General features: G+C 33.6%; 1 protein-coding gene across 4 annotated transcripts in view; it reads left to right on the top strand.

Annotated features, from left to right (window-relative positions):
* The window catches only part of LOC145669689 (uncharacterized), a 215,068-nt gene extending 196,128 nt beyond the window's left edge, over positions 1-18,940 (top strand). For all 4 annotated transcript variants that reach the window (XM_081737976.1, XM_081737973.1, XM_081737975.1 and 1 more), the window contains one exon: positions 1,261-18,940. In XM_081737976.1, coding sequence (XP_081594102.1) covers positions 1,261-1,289 — 29 coding nt within the window. In that variant the 3' untranslated portion in view covers positions 1,290-18,940. The remainder of the gene's footprint in view (positions 1-1,260) is intronic.
* The last annotated feature ends 1,099 nt before the right edge of the window (positions 18,941-20,039 follow it).

The following is a 20,039-nucleotide window of genomic DNA, read 5'->3' on the forward strand; positions in this document are numbered from 1 at the left end:
CCACATTTATTCAGATTTGCCACAGCATGTTATTAATGTTTATTCTAGTGATAGTTTAACGCTTGGATGTTTTGCAGTGTTCTAAGAAGTTGTTTCAACTAACCCTAGGAATCCCAAGTTGTTGTAGATTACAGGGGAGGGGGGGCTTCTCAAATCTATTTTTTTTTAATATAATTAAAAGAAAAGAAATTATTTTATATTTCGTTAGCCCATAAGCATCCATGAACTCTCGTACATAAAACACACAAGATTTATTTTGTTTTCTGTACAAGAAGGTGCAGTACTTCTGTTTGATGTCTAGCTGACAAAGTGTATAACAAACACATCTGCAGCCAGTAGTAGAAAACTGTTACTGGTTGGGTTTTGTGGTCAGATACAAACTTTATTTAGTTAATATATATGGGAGATAAAATTATCTTTGATATTCTGGCCAGATAATACCTGATACTTAGATTAAATCACTTATGATGTTCAAGTGAAATGGTTCTAGGTAGTCTCAATGGGAGGGCGTTCCTCGGACCCAGTACCCTATTTTCTAAGCTAATTATGAACTAATTTTTAATGTCACTAAGGCAAATTGTGTAAGTAAGTTTAAATAACAAATAACTGAAAAACTGGCTAACATTTTTAACAACTACTTTGTGGGTTCGAGGATCACCCCTCCCGGAATTCCGAGGGATAATATGTGGATAAAGATTTCAAGTACTGCAAAATAGGTGGGCAACTTGATATACAACATTTTGGTCACATGTGCTTTGAGAAAGACACCGGAGGATTTTAAGATGTCGAAACAATAAGCCATATAAATATCAAGAACACGCAAGGTATGTTGACTTCATTCTCTTTCATTACACATAAGTGCCTATTATGTATATACTGTATGTATATAGTATAAACACGCTAACTTCAACTTAAAATGCTATTTGTAACTAATTATGTTGTATTCATATTATGACGTCAGCTGGAATTTCTTAGCTGTAATTGGGAACATGGTGACTAGGTGGTAGAGTGCTTAGCTGTGGTGTATAGGGTCCCTGGTTCGAACCGCGCCCAAGTGGACTTTTCTCGGGATACTTTTGTTTGAAATCTATTTTATGAACACTTTTGTATTTATCATTTGGTATATGATGTTGATCAAATTGAAAAAAAAAAAAAAAAAAGTAACTCATTTTCAGCTATTTAAGAAAACAACTGAAGAAACATTTTTCTAATTAATCAGTATGCAAAACTAATTTTGTTTTTTTCGCTTTTCTCTTAAAGGTTCTGATCGACATTCCCATCAGTATTAAGTGATCAATACTATTTATTGGAAAAAACAGATGGGGACCTCGAGAAGAAGACACACTTGATGTTGTGGATGCTTGCCATACTGTAGTAGTTAGACATATATGAAGACTGATTGTGCTGTTGTTAACATCATCGGTTTCCTATGAATTTCACTAAAGAAAGAAAAAATAATTGCAATAATTTTAGTAGGATCGTGAATTATACTGCACTCATAATTATTAAAGTCGTACAAAGAGAAGAGTTTAAAAAATCATATTCGAAATGAAATATTACTGTGTATATATATATGTATGTATATAGATATAGATATATATATAAAATGTAATAATAGTTCGCTGCGGAAACTTTTGAAAAATTGTAAATAGTGTATTTTCAACTTCGTTTTTTGTACTGAAAAATTCGTTTCCCATCCAAATGTCGTTTTTTCTTATGTATACATCGTCTTCTTGCATACCGGTGAAGTAGCATTTTCTGAGCCACTATAATTCTATTAAACTACAAATTTAACTTATTAATTTCCTTTGAGTAATGCTGGTATTACTAGATATATATATATATAAATATATATGTGGCAGTTTCAGTTGCTACCTCATTTGTGCGATGTGTTCATTTACAAGGAGTTGATGTATATAAATGTGTATAGATTTTTTAAAGAAATATTGTTACCCTTATACTTTTTATTGCGAATAAAATATACTGAGTTTGGTCAGATAAAACTATTAGCTGATCATTTGTAATAATTTTATATATATATATACGTGTACTTTTAAAATTAAATTATCAGCTTCATATACGCAGTCAATTTGTTATATAACGTGAATGTATTTGCTACTAGTAATAATTCTTTCTGCATACAAACAAGTCAGTTTTAGTCGAGCATCTACCAATAACCAGTGATGCAAATAGCCGTACAGTTGAAATGTACAGTTTTGGTCATCTGTGCTAAAATTTGTCAACTCGGGTCTTCTATGCTTAATTTGGCCTGCATTTGTGGATTCATGAGATGAAATTGAAACATGTTGTAGTGTTACTCTGTAAACGTCCGTTTGTGTAAATCGGACTGTTGTGGAATCAAAAGGTAACAATTGAATTAACTTCGAATGTTTTATTGTTATGCTGTTACAGTCGAGAATGTATGGTTTTATTGATTGTGGAAATACGTCAGTATTTGTATTACAAGAATGGACACTCCGTGTGGGTTCTCAAGTAAAGTGAAGTGTCTCTTCACTTAATATTAAACATAATATAACGTTATGTTCTACTAGGAATTTAATCTTGGAAATATTTAAATGTATAGAATATTGTTCGATGAAATCAATAGGTTTCGTAAGTAAATTTTCGTGAAATTTAAATCCGGAAGTTATTTAATGCATGATGTAGAGATGCCTAATGTTTTTAGATCTTTAAAACAAACTAGTATCACCTGTCGGTTATGATTCATCCTAAAATTCGAACTGATCCAAGTCAATTCATTAGTAGCAGAAGACAGAACCCATATTTTATCATTTTTTTTCCATCTCCTTTCAGTGGATTTTAATATATTAATTTCCGATGGAAATACAAAACAAGAAAAGTTATTACAATGATTTTGAAAACTAACTAAATTATTTTGAATAACTCTTTTCTGTATTAGTACAACTTATTTAATTAACTAATTGCAGTTTAAGGAGACATCAGCAGTGAGGTTATTTGTTCTCGCAGTGTTACTTGTTGAAGGTAGACGCATTTAAAATTTAGTTTGAAGGATATTACCTTGCTCTCATAAAAAATGAATATCGAATACGAGGGTCGCCCAGAAATTAAAGAACGTCGTGGCATTGTTAAATAAGAACAAAAGATATCAACACAAAACTTCATTTATAAAGCCACAGGACCTTATGCTTTCTTATGTAATCGCCATAGTTGTCAAGACACTTGTTATAACGTGATACCAGTTTTTCAATGCTGATGTCATACTCATCTGTCGCCAAAGATTTGAACCAGGCTTGTCACTGCTTGAGTAACTAAGGTGCACTGTCACCTCCTCATGTAGGAGCGATCATGAAATTTGTGGGAAAGATTCGTGTAACGTGCTTAAAGTGAAACGTCAGTTTTCCTGAATTTTTTCTTGGACTTTTCCTTTAGTTCTTCCGTAACAGGTGATGGCCTCCCACTCCCATTTTAATCATTCACGTTGAGCCTTTCTTGATTAAACATAACTCACCATTTCCTCACTGATGACTCGTTGCACTAACACCGGAAACATTCTTTATTTGCGTATACATTTAAATAGGCTTAACTTTTTATCAGTTCAGAAAACGAATGACACTCCGCACTTCACATTTGGCGGGATTTTCGATAGGCGCCGCAAAAATAAGTAGCATGACCACACAGCATTGAGAATGCCCACACTGAGGTGAAGGAAGGAGCGCACCACACGACCGCAGTGGGGGAGGGGGGGGGGTCGGCGTTCTTTAGTTTCTAGACGGTCCTCGTAAAATTATGTACTCCTTCTCCTCTCGCTCCAGTATTTCACTGCTTGTTATTTTGTCAAATTGTGAGTCTCTCTAGTTTGATCCCAGTTTCCAGCAAGTGGGCTTCGTAGTGGAAAAGATTGTGCATGGGTCGTGGGGTTCTCCTGCTTTTGTCTTTCCATCATCATCCACCTTATCCTCGTTTCTCCTTTTCTAATTTTTCGCCCTTGGTGTGGAATATATTTTGTGTGTTTAATGTGGGTTCGAATTCCATATAAACTGTAGATGCATGTGTTATGCCCACGGTGTTGAAATGAAATGTAAAACTTAAGTACAAACTCATTGTAGATCGTTAATCTGAAACACCTTTGTAGTATGGATTTAAAATGCAGCATTTTGCTCTATGCAGTACATTGAAATTCGAGACAAATTACCTAATGATTTCGTAGGAAGCATTTACAGGGTATTTCAAAACAACACCGACAACGTTTGGGATGTAATTCCTGACCCCAAGAGAAGACAAAAAGTATAGACCAACCTATTTGCACAAATGCTTCCTTTCAAAGTTATAGGCTGCCGAAAACATAACATAAATAAATAAATAAATAAAGGTCCATAGCTCCAAAATTATGATACCTACCGCGGTCGGGTGAAGACATCACTTAGGAACTAATATGTACGCTATCCAAAAATACATGTTTCAGAATCCTAAGGTATTCACACAACAATTTTTATAGAGGGAGTTTGCCTACGGGCGTATAATTTGGAGTACTCACCAACTGCCTCCATAAAAATTGTTGCGGAAGTACCGTAGGATTCTGAAACTTGGATATTTGGATAGGGCACATACTAGTTCCTAAGTGAAGTCGTAACCCAACTACGGTAGATCCCATAATTTTGGAGCTATGGGCCTTTAAAGTTCATTTTTTCATGTTTTCAGCAGCCTATAACGCCGAAAGGAAGCATTTGTGCACCTAGGTTGGTCTATATTTTTTGTCCTACCTTGGTGTCAGGAATCACATCCCAAACGTTGTCGGAGTTGTTTTGAAACTATATATAATATATAATATTAATGAAACCAGTATTTAGTTAAGCATCCGACTGCTAGACAATGGTAATTTTGACAGTAGACACTTCAGCGACGATTTGTCTCCTTCAAACATCAAAGGGTTGTTTCACATTCGCATTGACAATAGATTATTTCTTATAGGAAACCAGCCAAATATGGCGTTCCTTAATAAATAGCAGTGTGTGTGTTTCAAAATTGATCAATAGAACAGCTTTTTGGCAGTGAAAATAAAATAAAACGCTTGCTTAGATTAGAAATACTAGAGTGAGTGCATTCAAGTAATCATTATTCAGAATTACGTTTTCTTGTAAGCTTTTTTAAGATTTGTGTCACAGACATAGATATCTCCGAGTTTGAATACAGGGAATGAGAAGGCAACACAATTGAACGAACAAAATCTAGAACAATGCTTCATTAACCCATCAGGTGCTTTTGTTTACAGGAAGTAAGTATTTAGAGTTAATGAGGCAGAATTTTCCAAATCTGTAGTGATACCAAGTGCTGCAGTCTGAACCTGAATAATTTGAGTTATTACCGTTAGAAATTGTCAGTTTATAAAGTGGTATTCTTCCACTGGTTAGTAGGTCGTGACTCTTAATTTCACTTTAATACCGTAAACACACACACACGATAAACTTTTGTTAGCTTATTTATGGAGAAATGTCAGTGTCGGCAAACTGTTTATGCTTTTGAAATCTCTCACCGTGTTTAATGGGCTGCCAGTGCAGGATTTTTTATTTTTGTGTAGGTTTTCACGTATGATATTTTGTTTGGTTTATTTTATGAAGTGTTAAAATTTTCTCATTTGTGAATAAATTAACACAGCAAATTTAAGTATTCAAGCAACGTTGATTTAAAGATTTATGTACTCACAAAGAGAGAAATCGTCGTTGAAACGTCTACGGCCAAGATTACCATTGTTTTCTGGTTTTATTCTCGGGAGAGTACAAGCCATTTTGAAACCATGCTTTAAGAGCCTGACATATTAAATATAAAATTTACCATTTTTCTTTTCCTTGTTTTCCATAAGTGAAAGGAGATAATGAAATGCAACTTACCACAATTATAGATAATGTTATTCTACAACAGAAAATATAAACCTGAAGAATTTTCAGTGTTGTCATCCGTAGAAATTACAATGTTGCTAGAATAACATTTCCACCAAAATCTAAGTTAAGGTAACGACTAGAGGAACGAACTCAACTGCATTTGATTACGTATCATATTGTTTTGGTATCCTGTGAACTACTTTAGTTGTATTTAGTTTGTAACAAACAAAATAAGTTTTAACATACAATTATTAAAATTAAATAATAATAGTGTTATTTAAAAACTAGTTCACAAGATACCAAAATAACATAAGTAATCAAATGCAGTTGAGTTCGTTCCCCTAGTCGCTGCCTTAACTTAGATTTTTGGTTGAAATGTTTATTTTGGCAACATTGTAATTTCTATGGATGCCAACACTGAAATCTCTTCAGATTCACTTTTCTGTTGTAAATAACATTATCTATGATTGTGGTAAGTTGCATTTCATGATCTCTTTTCACTTATGAAAAACAAGCAAAAGAAAAATGGTAAATTTTGTATTATTTTTCGATGCCAGGTTCTTTAAGTATTACGAATCATTGACAAATGTAGTGAATGTATAAAAGACTGTAATGCTAAAGTACAAATTTTGTTCCTAAATACCATATTGCTTACGAGTTCTAAAGTATCTCTTTTGTTAGAGCTGTAGCAGTTTTTAAGATCATAAATCACTACAAGTGGTAGTAGTTGAAGAGGGAAGTCACATCGATAAGATTTAAGTTTTTATCACTACAACTCAAGGGAAGAATATTTACCTTAGCTTTTCGAAGCTAGGGAAGAGTACTTGCCTAATGTCCTAATTAGGACTAAGGTAAAAAAAATATTCTCTTAATTTTTAGCGATAAAATTTTAATTTGTACCTGATATGACGTCCCTCAAGAGGCACCATTGTTACCAATCTATAAAAAGATGGACTGATTCTTCGTTTCTGGATCGTAAAGATGCAATAAGGTAAGATCTGTAAAAAAAAAAAAAAAAAAAAAAAAAAAAAAAAAAAAAAAAAAAAAAAAAAAAAATGCTTAAAGCACATCAGAGCACACTTGCACTCTTCTTACTTTCAAAACTGATGTTAGCCGATGAGATATCCACTTCGCACACACTTTCTGATATTCCAAGGTTTACACATCTTCTGTATGTCATTGTGACGACAGTTATGCAGTAAGCTCATGGGTTGTGACACGTTTATCTGTATGAATCAACTCATCCATTCACTGACGATTCGTGTCAATAGTCACAGCTGATGGTTTCCCACTACGTGATTTGTGTTAAAGTTCACTTTTCCCTTCTATAAACGTTTTCTACCGCCTGTACACGTTGCTCTTGTCAATGATGTCATGTCTGTATACGTTCTGTAGCCTTCTATGGATGCTGGACAGCTTGCACCTTTCCGTTATCAAGAACTTGACAGCACGTTGTTTCTGCTTGGAATTCATTATTCACCTCTAAAATGAAACCTATAAGGAACAGAAACATAATAAAACTTTGTAAAGAGGAAGACTCACCCAAACTATACGTGCAAATTTAAATGATCTACAACAGTTAATAAAAAAGTTGTGAATACTTTTGCTTTACTTTCGATATGTCCCTCGTATTTCAAAAAGTGTAATCTACCCTATTTATTGTTTTATAAGAGGTTTCCTGGATGATTTCAGTCATTTATTCTGTCGCACTTCTCAAGAAGTGAAGTTAGACATAATCGAATCACTTGGTGCAGGGATTATCAGTTGAAAATTGTCTACATACAATTGTTAACGAAAAAATAAAATATGCATGGATTTTTACTGTAAAATAATTTGAGATACTATCAGTTACGTGGAACTACTAATTCTTTTCTTCCATTTTTCATAGATGATAGGCAAGATTATATTCAAGAATGGAAGTAGTAGTGCCCTAAGTGAGACACACATTGTTCTTGTCTATAAAATATTAGTAGTTTCCAGTACTTTCATCAAGAAAACTCTGCATAAATGTTTCTACAGGAAAAGCAAGATTATCATGAGTTTTTCAATTTTAGATCCCATGCTTCTAAAAAAACCTTTCACAAACTGATTCGATGTTATGTGGGTAACTGAAACTGTTCAGGAAAACGCTTTCAAGATGCAACAAACAGGATAGGTAGATCTATCAAATATAAAAGTTTTTACCTTGTGTCCAAGGAAATCAAAAGGCACTATCAAACTGTTTACATATTTGCTAACCTCTTTCTCGATGACCTATATTCGGTGTTGAACTGGGGAAAGGTTCCTGCCTTCCTATGGAACCATTTTGGGAGAAAAAATAAATGAAATCTTCTCTTCTCAAAAACGTGATTAACCTTGCTTCTTGAGAAAAGTACGTTGTAAAGTTGATAGATTTTATCACAATAGTACGGGTGATTTTCTTCCTGTTCGTAAGAAAGTTGGAACAAATATTTCCCGGTAACATTAATTCACTGGTCTGCCTAATTGGAAAGAAAATGTCAGAAAATCTGTGAAGAGTGTACGGATGAATTAAATTGCGAATTGTGTTATGAACAGTAGTATTTAAAATAAGTTATTATACTTGAAATTGTATAATGTAAATGTAAATACTCAATATATATTCCATATTAGTAACAAAAAACTTCTTGGAAGTCCGTATTAGAAGTGTGAAAAAAAGCTTCAAACTTCAGGTGCTTTCTCGGGGGCACGGTGGCTCAGTGGTAGTGTTCACCTCTGCTGCGTAGTGTCCCTGGTTCGATTCCAGCTTGCGCCAAGTAGGCTTTGTAGTGGACAAATACCATGTTTGTGAGTTTCCTTGGGCTTCTTTCGTTTCCTCCCACTTTATTCATTCCACCATTGCATTCCATTTCTCATCATCACTGTCTCCTTTAGCTTAGCCAACATAATCGTGGAACGTAAAATTGAGATTTCATTTCATTTTATCAGTTGCTTTCTCGTTGAATGCAGGTAGAATCAAAGACCTAAACTGAAATTATCAAATATCTTTCTCCAAACTACATGTTCTTCATTAGTCAAATTCTACGTTCATTCCGAAGTCTGTTAAATCGTGGATTTACTGTAATAATAAAGAATTGGTTTCACTTCATCCAAACAGGCTCCAGCAAAAGATATTTCCCTAAACAAAATTCTTAAATGGGAAAATGTACTGTTTTTCTTCTGATTTTCTCAAAAATATCCAAATGTACACCAAGAAAATTACATGCATAATTTTAACGTATTGCATTACTAAATACAACATTATTGATGTATTTACAATCATATTGCAACATTATTACAATGAACAACATTATTGATCACTTTGATAATAGAAAAAAAAAAAAAAGAATGGAGTGGCTATTACTAATCGAGATCTAATCCTGAGGATTAAATTACAATGTCGCAAATACTGTGTATATTGCTACGAGACATACGCTATATGAATAAGAAAAGCATGATATTTGAGGTGCAACCGTTAAAAATGTCACCCAAGTGTCTTAAACTTCGCCTTATATCGTTAAGTAGGATTTTATTGTATGTAAACTTACAATGAAAACCTTCGGTTCTCTTTTCATCTATGCAGAAAGCAAGTACGGAGCGAGTAAGCGGAAACTACTATGCATTGTAATTACTTATTATTTTCCTGAAAACTGTGTGTCCGAGCTCTTGTTATGAACATGAATAATTTTGACTGTGAAGTTTTCCGGACGATGAAACTTTTCCGTTCTGTTATAGAAAATTTAGTCCACATTTTACAAGTTGTGTAAAATTTCTTGATGTTCAGGTTTTGCTGCTTTGATGGTAAATTACAAAATAGACAAATTTCTCCAAGACGTAATAGGAACATTAAAGTCAAGGAAGCTACTATTTATTCAGAATCTAGTTTCGAGGGACGTAGTTGCTCAGAACGCGTAGCTGTGAACAAAAAATTCAGATAGTTGTCTCAATTTATCTTGAATTTATCATTCAAGGCGTAGATATACTGATCATATATGAAAATTATGATTTTTTTTCTTGCTTTATTTGTTAGTAAACTGTCTGTATGATTGTCGGTTTTAATCCATTAAGTTGGACGTCCGTATGTTACAATCACGAAAAGTGGATGACTCTGAACAAAAGTTATAGTTAAAAAGTACCTTACTATTCACGTGTAAATTCTTATACGGTGTTTGTCAAATGTTATAAGTAACTTAAGTGTGTAATATATTTTGGTTCCTTGCATTTTCATATTGTGTTCAGTATTTCGTCTTTTAAGTGAATTGTACATGTACATTCCTGAATTGTATGCTTGTATATTAAAAACTGCAAGTATTCTAACCTTCAAAATGGTAATTATTAGTTTGTAGAACACTTTCTTTTTATTTATTATACGTACATATTAATTATGGAAATTTACATTCATGAACAAAAGTTATGAAATCTGATTATTAGAAAGCGGCACCATTTTTTTTTTAATCATTATGTAGTGTACGTTCTTGAAGACAATGCCTATCTTCAGCTGTAACCGTTAATGTTCCAACCCCACTGGAGGCAGGCAGGAGCTCTAGTTTAAGAAAAATACATATCATTAATATATCTGGAACATATGTAAAAATAAACAATTGGTATTTGTGCAGTTAAATGTGTTCTGCAATTAGGCATCGTGTTGTCTGAATATGTTGAATTACGAGTAGTTGGTACAGTAGTATGTGACACATTAAGTCATCGATGCTCCGAAATATCATTTTGGAAAGATCCTAAAGCAATTGGTTCTAAGGCATAAAGACAATATGTATTTTCAATTTAAATTGAACTTAAGAGACCCCATCACGACGAAATTAAAATACTGCTAATTTTACAGTAATTATGTGATATCTTCAAATAAATACATGATAATCAAAAAGTGAAACAAGAGCTCGCTAGATATTATTTTACATGTGATACAGTTATCGCGAAACTTATCTGCTTTCGATTTCCAGCCATTTGGAAAATCGGCAATTATTTTCGCGTTTTTAAATGTCTGCAAACGGAAAGCCACGAGTTGACGCGTGATAAAGACACCTCATGCAAAATAATATTGTCTAGCGCGCTCTTGTTCCACATTTGGATTATCTTTTATCTATTTGAAGATAATACATAATTACTGTAGAATTAGCGGTATTTTAGTTTCGCAGTGATTAGGCTTCTTTAAGTAACCGACTGTTTTCAAAATGAAATTATTACCAGACTGATTATTTCCCATATGTTCTTTTATTCCTGCATTGATCTATAACTCAAAGTATTTTGCTTACAATAATTAGTTGTGAAACATACCGCATTTACATTTTTCATATGTTTTTCCCTATGTGACAGCCGTATTTACGGCTGGCGTAACCGAAAGATTTGTTTCTCCTTTTCGTTTAGATCAATTCTGCGCAAACGTGATTGTTGAGATTGATCATAATGTTGTAGCCAGATCACCGTGACATTGTAGTCGCTATTGAGTGTTGGTCAGCAGAACATCGAGCATTCATCTTAAGTTTTTTTTTTTTCTTTTCTTTAATGTAGTGGTTGTTCCTCTGCATGCATTTTCCCGCCAATTCACCAAAATCACAGTTCGAAACCGCAATACCATAGTGTTGCGAGTTAGGAAATTTTGAGAAACAGCTTGAGATGTAAAGAAGAGACCTTTAGGAAAACCGCGTACAATTTAAACTCCAGAGAATATTGAATGTGTGCGTTGCTCTACTCTGCAAAGCTTATGACGATCTGTAGTAATACATACTAGGAATTTTTGACCGCTTCACATTCAGAAAATTACATACGAACCTTAACTTCCACCCATGCAAACTTGTGCAAAAATGGAATGCCGCGGATAAGAGGAATTCGCAGTCTTCGTTGCAGAGACATTTTCAGTATTCTTAACGGGAAAAATCACGGGGAAAATCATGAAAAAATGGATGATTTTCAAAAAGTAGGAGCGACATGTTTAATACTTAGTACTGTAAGCAAGACACTTTGAGTTGAATTCGGAAATAAAATATGATTTGTGAAACAATCAGTCTAGTCAAAACTTCAATTTGAAAACAAGTTTTTCTGCTGAACCCTGTATAAACATGAATATTTCAAAAATAAGACGATAACCCACTATTATTATTATTCTTTAAAGTACGATTCATCGACGTAGGAACAAAACTTGGTAACGTGTCTTGTTCTGTACCAGGCAAATTTAGGCAGGGTTATTATAACTAACATTCACTCACTCACACACACACACACTCTCTCTCTCTCTCTCTCTCTCTCTCTCTCTCTGTCCTGCTTTGCAATGGCGGCTTTTGAGGGTAGTCACATTGGTAAAATTAAACTTATCACTTTAAACTAAGCTAAAAATTCTTGCGTTACGTTACAATTCATCCATACAAGAACATTAAATGAGATTTCTTTCCTTAGTTTGAGACGATAAAGCTGCATTTTTACAAATCGGACCTTGGTCGAGAGCCGCCACTGCTGCGTTGTAATATCCTGCCATTGATTTCTTTTTAGAAATTTCCAAGCTAGAACTTAATACTTATTTGACATTTGTATGTATCTTTGATCATCTCCATGTAAGTATCCTCGTCATGTTCAGTGTCCGTGTACCAGTGTACTGTTAAAATTACTCGAATAATTTTTCTGTTAATATTCGAATATCTGAATATTTGAATAATTATTCGAATATTAATACCACTATTGTATACCATATGGTATATTGTGACCCATATTTTTCAATTATAGTGACCGTCAGAAGATAAACAAAACTATTTTCGTTGATGGAGATTCAATTGTCTTTTTCATATCTGAATAATGAATATTTAAAAAGAAATCAGATTAGCAATAAAAATAAAAATACAATCTTCGTATTGCGGTATCATGTTCACTGCCATTTGAACATTTACCTGAAAAATACCACTTTTAATAATGAAGAATAAACTTTTTTGTGAAATTTTGTTACTTATGAGCTAGAGTGTTCCTTATGGTCATTATATTCTAATAAATCGATATAATTTGCGTATTTGTTTATAACGCGTACTTTTACATGTAAACTTTTGAGCGATATCTATGGTCAGAGGAAAGCAATTATAATCTGTTGAGTGAAGTGAGTACATCAGAAGTAAATTAGCTAGTTTTTAAGTTGCACTTGCTCTGTTTGGTGCTGCTTTCGTAGAACTCGTGAGTCAAATGAAAGAAGTGTTAATACAACTTGTTTGTACTGTCGTGTCACAAATTAGAAAGAATTCGGTTGTGAAATTAAATGCGTGAATAATAGTCTTCTAAACGTGTCTTGAAAGTAGTCTGTAAATAAAATTCTCATTCTCTTTCTTACATTTTTTAAAAATATATTCATTGCAAACCAATTATGGTATCATATCCAGTTCAATCATCCGTTTTCTCCAACAATGCAGAATAAACGGGAAATATATATGTAATTTTGGCATTTATTCCGAAGTTGGTCGTCCGCCTATTTTTGTTCAAAAAGCGTAATAACAACTAGGAAAATTTAAAAATAATCAATTTTTAGAACCGCTTTAAAAGGGTATAATAGAATAGGGTAGGGTAGGGTAGAGTAGAACCATATAATGATAAGTAGGGTAGGGTTGGGATGGGTTAGCTTAGGGTTAGGGAATTGGAACCACTTTGTTAAAATTAATAGAATGTGATTTCTCGTCTCTGCGTAAGGATACCAACTGGAGCGTCTCCGTACACCTGAGCCATGTTCAGAATACAAATGGTCGTTAATTTCCCGCAATCCAACCATGCGGTACCTTGCGCGAAGTAGTTCCTTCCGTTTGCCAAATAGTTACATGTTACGTTTATAAAAAGATAACTTCCGCTCTCCTTACATATTATCAAGTATACAAACGAGCGAATTATTCATTTCTTCCCAGTAAATTTTCAAAATTTTGCTAAAAAACGGACGGCCAACTTGGGAACTTAGCCCCTAATTTTAAATACTAATAATTTCGGTAACATGTTATTGAAAAAAGATACTTTTGTAAATTAAAAAATAAATAAATAAATAAAGTGGTGTGAAGAAAGTAAACAACCTTTAAATATGTTTTAGATGATTTTACTAGAATTTTCCGTGTATTATAAATGATCAAAGTATTTCAATATGTCTTCATAGAGAGATACTTAGTGTAGTGAAATCTGTTCGAGTTGGCTGCGATTTACTGATTACTAATAGCATGGTGAAGATACTATTCATGTTTCTCCAGACACGCGGCCAGCTTAATAGTTTAGCTGTATTATCTTCATGTGAGTTCTTGTTCTATATAGCCTCATAATTAACTTTAGTTTGAATTGATAAAAGTAGGCATCGCTATCATCAAAGAAAAGCAACCGTCAGTAGAGCGTTTGCATCTTAACCGAAGATACTGTGATTGATTTTCATTTATTAGAAATTCCGTTACGTATGTGCTATAATTACTCTGCATATTCGGAAAAATTCAATTTTCTATGCGAACAATGATGGTCGTCTTTACAGTTTGAAGAAGTTAAGTAAAAAATTAGATTATTCGCTAAGGACAGAATTTTGTGTTAATTTAACATGCATAGACCAACACTACCATTTGGATTTCTGTGCTTCTAGATGCTTGATATGCATTTAAGTAGTATAGAAATATTTTAATATTAATTGTCACCTACGCAGGCACACAATGAATATTTGTAAAATTTTGTGTGTGGAAAGCATGATACATATTTATTATTAGTGAAATTCAAGGTTACATAGGTTCCGTAGCACAGCTTTAATTCTTTTAATCGTTATCAGTATCAGTTTGTCATAATCATTAACAAATTATAACATAGCATCTTATTAATAGTATCGGCTCTTGATGGAAATCACATCTGTAAATAATTCTATATTATTGCTACAAACGAAGGAAAGAAAGCTTACAACTTTCTGAAGCTTTCTTCCCTTCGCTTGTAACGATTTTAACTGATGTGGCTTCTCTGAAGAGCCGCCACTGTTCATACGTATTGCAGTGTTTTGGTAGAGTCTAATGAAACAAACCAGGATTAAGCCCTCCACGTATTTATTATAAAAATAAATCTCTCTAATAATCTACAAAGTTTCATTATAATATACAAAATGTTTTCAAAGTCCAGTGTATCCTCAGCATACAGTAGTGGCTTCGGAAGTATAGGGTCCATTGGCTTTAGGTTATAACAAGAACCTCTTCGCTCATTGCAGCCTTTGAGATAGATGATTATAAGGAGTCTCCTTTGTTCACTGCGACCTCAGGAGACAGTTATAGGATTTCTCCGTAGCTCACTGCAGCCTCCAGAGATAAGGTTTAGAGGGAATCTCCATAACCCATTGCGGTTCCCGGAGAGAGATATTGGTAGATTAATGATCAACTGTAGATTGATGCTCCTATCCATTTGTAGTCCTCTGAAGGGGTGGTACGTTTGAAGAGGGTCGTCCAGCTTTAGTTCCCTTCTGAACCAACTTCTTGATTTCATGGTGTTTTCCTTCCATCGTCTGCTGGTGACAATGTGTGTACACAAATAGCACGTGGTTGTGAATGAAGCATGTGTTTATAGAGGTTGCTTACACGTGAATGTCAGGAACCTAACAATATTCTTCACTTCAAAACCGTAAGATTTGAATAAGTGATTGAATATGAATTTATTCTTTAATACTTTGACTTTGTCTTTTCTATTTAACTGATTTAACTGCACAAAGATGCAATAAGAAAGTTTGATCGGAACAAATAAGACATTGTGTAGTAAATAAAAGTTTTTTGCTAACGGTGATAAGAAAGAAGTATCGTATAAGAATTTCAATATTCTTGATTGTCCCCAATTTTGTGTAGTCGACTTTTAAATATATTTCGTATAATGTTTCAAATTTGTTGCTACCATTATACAGGGAGGCAATGAAATAGAACAATAGGTATATGTGCCTCCCACTTCGACCATTTTCAAACTTCCTGAAACACTCCACCATGTTTCTTTAAGTTGTGCGAAATACGTAAGGGATCCAGAGAAATTGATAATATGGCCAAATATAATATTGTGTTGAAATCAGGATACTATGGTGACCACTCCGCAGGCCATCCCCGCAATTCGGTACGTCTATGAAACAATACCACAACTGGTTTTGAGACCTTCAAGTCACCATATAATGTTAAGCTGTATTGAATTATAGTCTTCATATAATATCTATTTAAATTAAATCATGTAAGATTTATTTTTGTTCGCACTGGCCAAACTCATGTATATTTTCCTTTAATTTAATTTGTATTTGAAATATTACAAAAAACTATTTTTTTTAGACAAATACAGAAAGAGCGTGAACAGAACGAAAGCATTTTGCAATGTAAAAGAGGTTACCGTAAATTGGAGTCTTAGAGATTGTGTAAGAATATTATGTAGTAAGTACCATTTGTAGAAATTAAAAAAAAACATAACCTAGTTGAATGTATAACGTTAATTTGCCAAATATATATATATTTATATGAGATAGTACCGTAGTGTTCTTCACTTTAGCTTAAAAAGATAAGCTTTATACAGTGTAATGATATTTTAAATTGAGACTTTTTTTCTTGAAAAATTTTAATATTGTGCCATTTGCAATAAACAGTAAATATTTTTTCTTTGAATCTTCAGTCAGTTAAATTTTGAAGATTTATTTCTAGGATTTGAAAGTATACAAGAAGAAGAAGAAGAAAAAAGCAGCTGATATATATGTAATTATATTCGATGTATTTTTAAAATATTATTTATAAGAAATTACAAAGTATAAAATATGGAAATGGTCGTATTTTTTAAAAAAGATAAAGTAGTCGGAAAGACGATTTATTAATCGTTCACGCTTAGTTAGTTGTAAAGGCAGAGTGAAAAGAAAATTTTAAAAAAGACAAAACTACAGTTATTGTACCAGTAAATGTTTCTTACTGGAATTTGTTGTTTTATTTGTGTATTTGAATTTCGTGTAATCATGAATTTGTTTTTGAGTGATATTTTTTGTAGATACATTAAAGAGAGAGAGAAAAAATACACGAGTCAGTTTGTCCTTTTTTTTAAAAAATTAGGAAAAAAAACTAGGGTGCAAACCAATATTGTTCTCACGCTTCTTTCCAATCGCTTTCACAAACAAAATATTTCGGTATGTAATGTATGAATCTTGTACAGAGTCTTCAAAAAAGAATGGTGAAGTTTTGTAAGGCTGATGTTCAGGAGTGATTGTACCTGCATGCGCGAATGATACGCCATTACGTTTGGCAACTCTGCTAGTTTATTTGTGTAAAAACAATGCATCGCTACCAGAATACACTATCTATATTAAAATGCTAGGTTTATATGTTTGTGGTCAAGAAACGTTTATATATTTGTGGCCAAACCTTTCGACAGCGAGTTCTCGGGGACCACAGGCTTCAGAAAGATGCCGTTTTCACTGATCGATTGCAAATTTTGTGTAGGTTGTTCAGTTCTAATTGAATATATTTTTTTTAAATTGGCCGTCATTTCTTTATTACATTTTTTAGCGGTACACTGAAAGTGTTGAATTTATTTTTTTTTTTTAAGTAAATCACCATATCCTACGAGTTATACATTCCAATACAACATTTATATACGGGGTTATTGTATTTCTCCGACGTTTGGTTCGTGGCCAAATGATAACGAAAAACGAAGGATAACTGTTTATCCAGTCTAAGATGAATCTTTGGAGTGTTTTGCCCAACGAACGTTATATATCCCTGACATTATAATTAATTGTGTATATAATGTATTTGCTTATGACATACTGCATGCAAGTAGAAAGAAAACACTGATCATACATGAATTAGAAATTCCAACCGGAAGTAGGTTCAAATCTTCCAAACGGTGCGAAATAATTGAAAAAAAAATAATCGAAAAATCTCCCCTTTATGATACCCCTTGCCGATTTTTATCAAGGAGTCTTTCCCTAGTGTCTGTAAAGCGACATGCACAGATGTTGTGAGGAATGACAAGGAGATTCATGCTCATATGTGAATGCTGCGCTGTGTAAAGAGCGCAGGTTCAGCTAGAACGGTGACCCCTCCCTCCCCCCTAAAAAAGAAGTTAAAGTGCGTGTATATTTGCATTCTGGTAGCACTGCATTTGTTTATGCAAGTTGTGTCATCACTCCTCACAGCGGCCCCATAAAACCTCATCATTCTTTCTCGAAAAGACTCTACTTGTGTTACCTAATTCGTTTCATCCTGATATTTTTCTTCTTTGTTTCAAATATTTCTACTCATTAGGATCCAGTTGGGCAATGGATGAGGAAGGCAAACGTGATGCGGCCTCGAAAAGTTGGTGATATCATCTCAATTAGTAATCAGATTAATTATTAATGATCTAATCTAACGGATAACCACGTGAGAAAAAAACGAAAGAACAGAAACACACACATATATATATATTCACAAAAGGTATTCATATAGCACTGTATTATTTCTATCTTAATGTATCGTTGAAGAGAAAACAATTTTATTCAGGCAAATTCAGAACTGAATTAAATAGTTTCGGTTCTCGGCATCATATTCTTTGAATCGTTAATTCAATTCATTAATTTACAACTGGGCTTTTGTTTTCGATTTTCGTATTGATTCAGAAGTTTCGGTACCTAGTAAGAAGGTCTTGGAGAGACAACGCAGTTGCTGTTCGTATCCGTTTCTTGTGAAAGTATCATGGTGCCTGAACTGAGCCTTATTGTCTTGTTTTGCTAAAGAGTGATTGTTTGTGCCAATTTATCCGATAAAATGTTCGATAAGAGATTTAAAATATTCTTCAGATAAACTATATATATACACACACGAGAGTGGGGAATTAAAATATGTACAAAATTAGCAAAATGTAGTTTTTTTTTCCTGGAAATTAAAATAAAGTTGTGTAGCTTTGCTATATATATTGTACATAATTTGTACAATTTCTGAAACATGTGCAAACACGCTTGTACTTGTTTTTTCATATTTTGTTCTTGTGTACGTGATGCATGCATGATACAACAAAGAAATTAGTATGCTAAGAGTGACATTTTTGTGTTAAATATTACTATGTAAAAAGTAAAACTGTATAAAAATTTCTTAAAAGTAATTAAAGATTTTTATTAACAATATGTTGCTTTCTTTTGGTAGTTTGGAAATCGTATTCGCGTGTTTTAATTATGTATATCCATTTGTAATTGATTGTGATAATTACGGGAAAGACTAGACTACAGGTAATGACGCCAACTTATATTAGCCCGTCGGGTAGTGTTGTCTGAGCTTACGTTTTTCTGGCACGTTTATTTTTCCCTTAAAACTATTCCTTCCGTTGGAAAAGAAAAGAGTTGTTAGTCCTGAATATTTTTAAAATGTTTTTATAACTTGATGCGGATTACTATTATTATTGTAGTGAAATGAACTGATTTCTCACACACTGTAAACAGTGTAACCCTATGATCAAATCTAGTATTCAAAGGGAAAATGCTGTATATTGCGTTTTTATCTCGTAACTAACCGACACCCCAACCTAGTAGTATTTTATCCTTCATCTGTCAACACCGTCTCGATAATGTAGCAGTTTCGATCGATTGTAATACAACTGATTTTAAGAACTATCTACTGTGAACTAATCAAAGCAGAACTCCAAGTGATTTTGAATTTCGATATGTCTTGCCACCGGCCAACTGGAGGACCACAGCCACCTGGAGGTGTGCAATTCCCTGATGTGCAGAATAACCGGTAAGGTTTCCTATATAGCATTGTCACTTCTGGTTAAAAATGGGACTGCTGCTGCAATCGTAAACAGTTTTTGGATCGTGATCAGCACTTAGGCTGGTTTCTAAAACCACCCCTCCAATCACAGAAGATTTTCTTGCTATCATACTATTCTGATCTATGGTAGCATCATGTCTTTCTTCGTCGAGGTGAAACCATCGTTACAATGTTGAACTTCGTTAAATGCACTGCAAATTTGTCCGCAAGCATCCAGCAATGATGTTCTAATGTTTCCTTGGATGCACGTCTAGGCACTTCAATGCTCACGCTAAAAGAACGGTGCAGACTGTCTATGATCTATCTACAGTATAAAATCTTTCCTCAAGTACCGTATTCTGCTGACACTTCTCGCACCAATTACCATTTCTTCTGACGCGGGAGACCTGAGTTTGGTTCCCAGTGGCAACTAACGTGGTTTGGATTCCAAGTTAAGCTGCAGGTCTTCATCTCATAT

Source organism: Thermobia domestica, chromosome 14 (assembly GCF_964235325.1).
Source record: "Thermobia domestica chromosome 14, izTheDome1.hap1.1, whole genome shotgun sequence".
In the NCBI taxonomy this organism is placed as follows: domain Eukaryota; kingdom Metazoa; phylum Arthropoda; class Insecta; order Zygentoma; family Lepismatidae; genus Thermobia; species Thermobia domestica.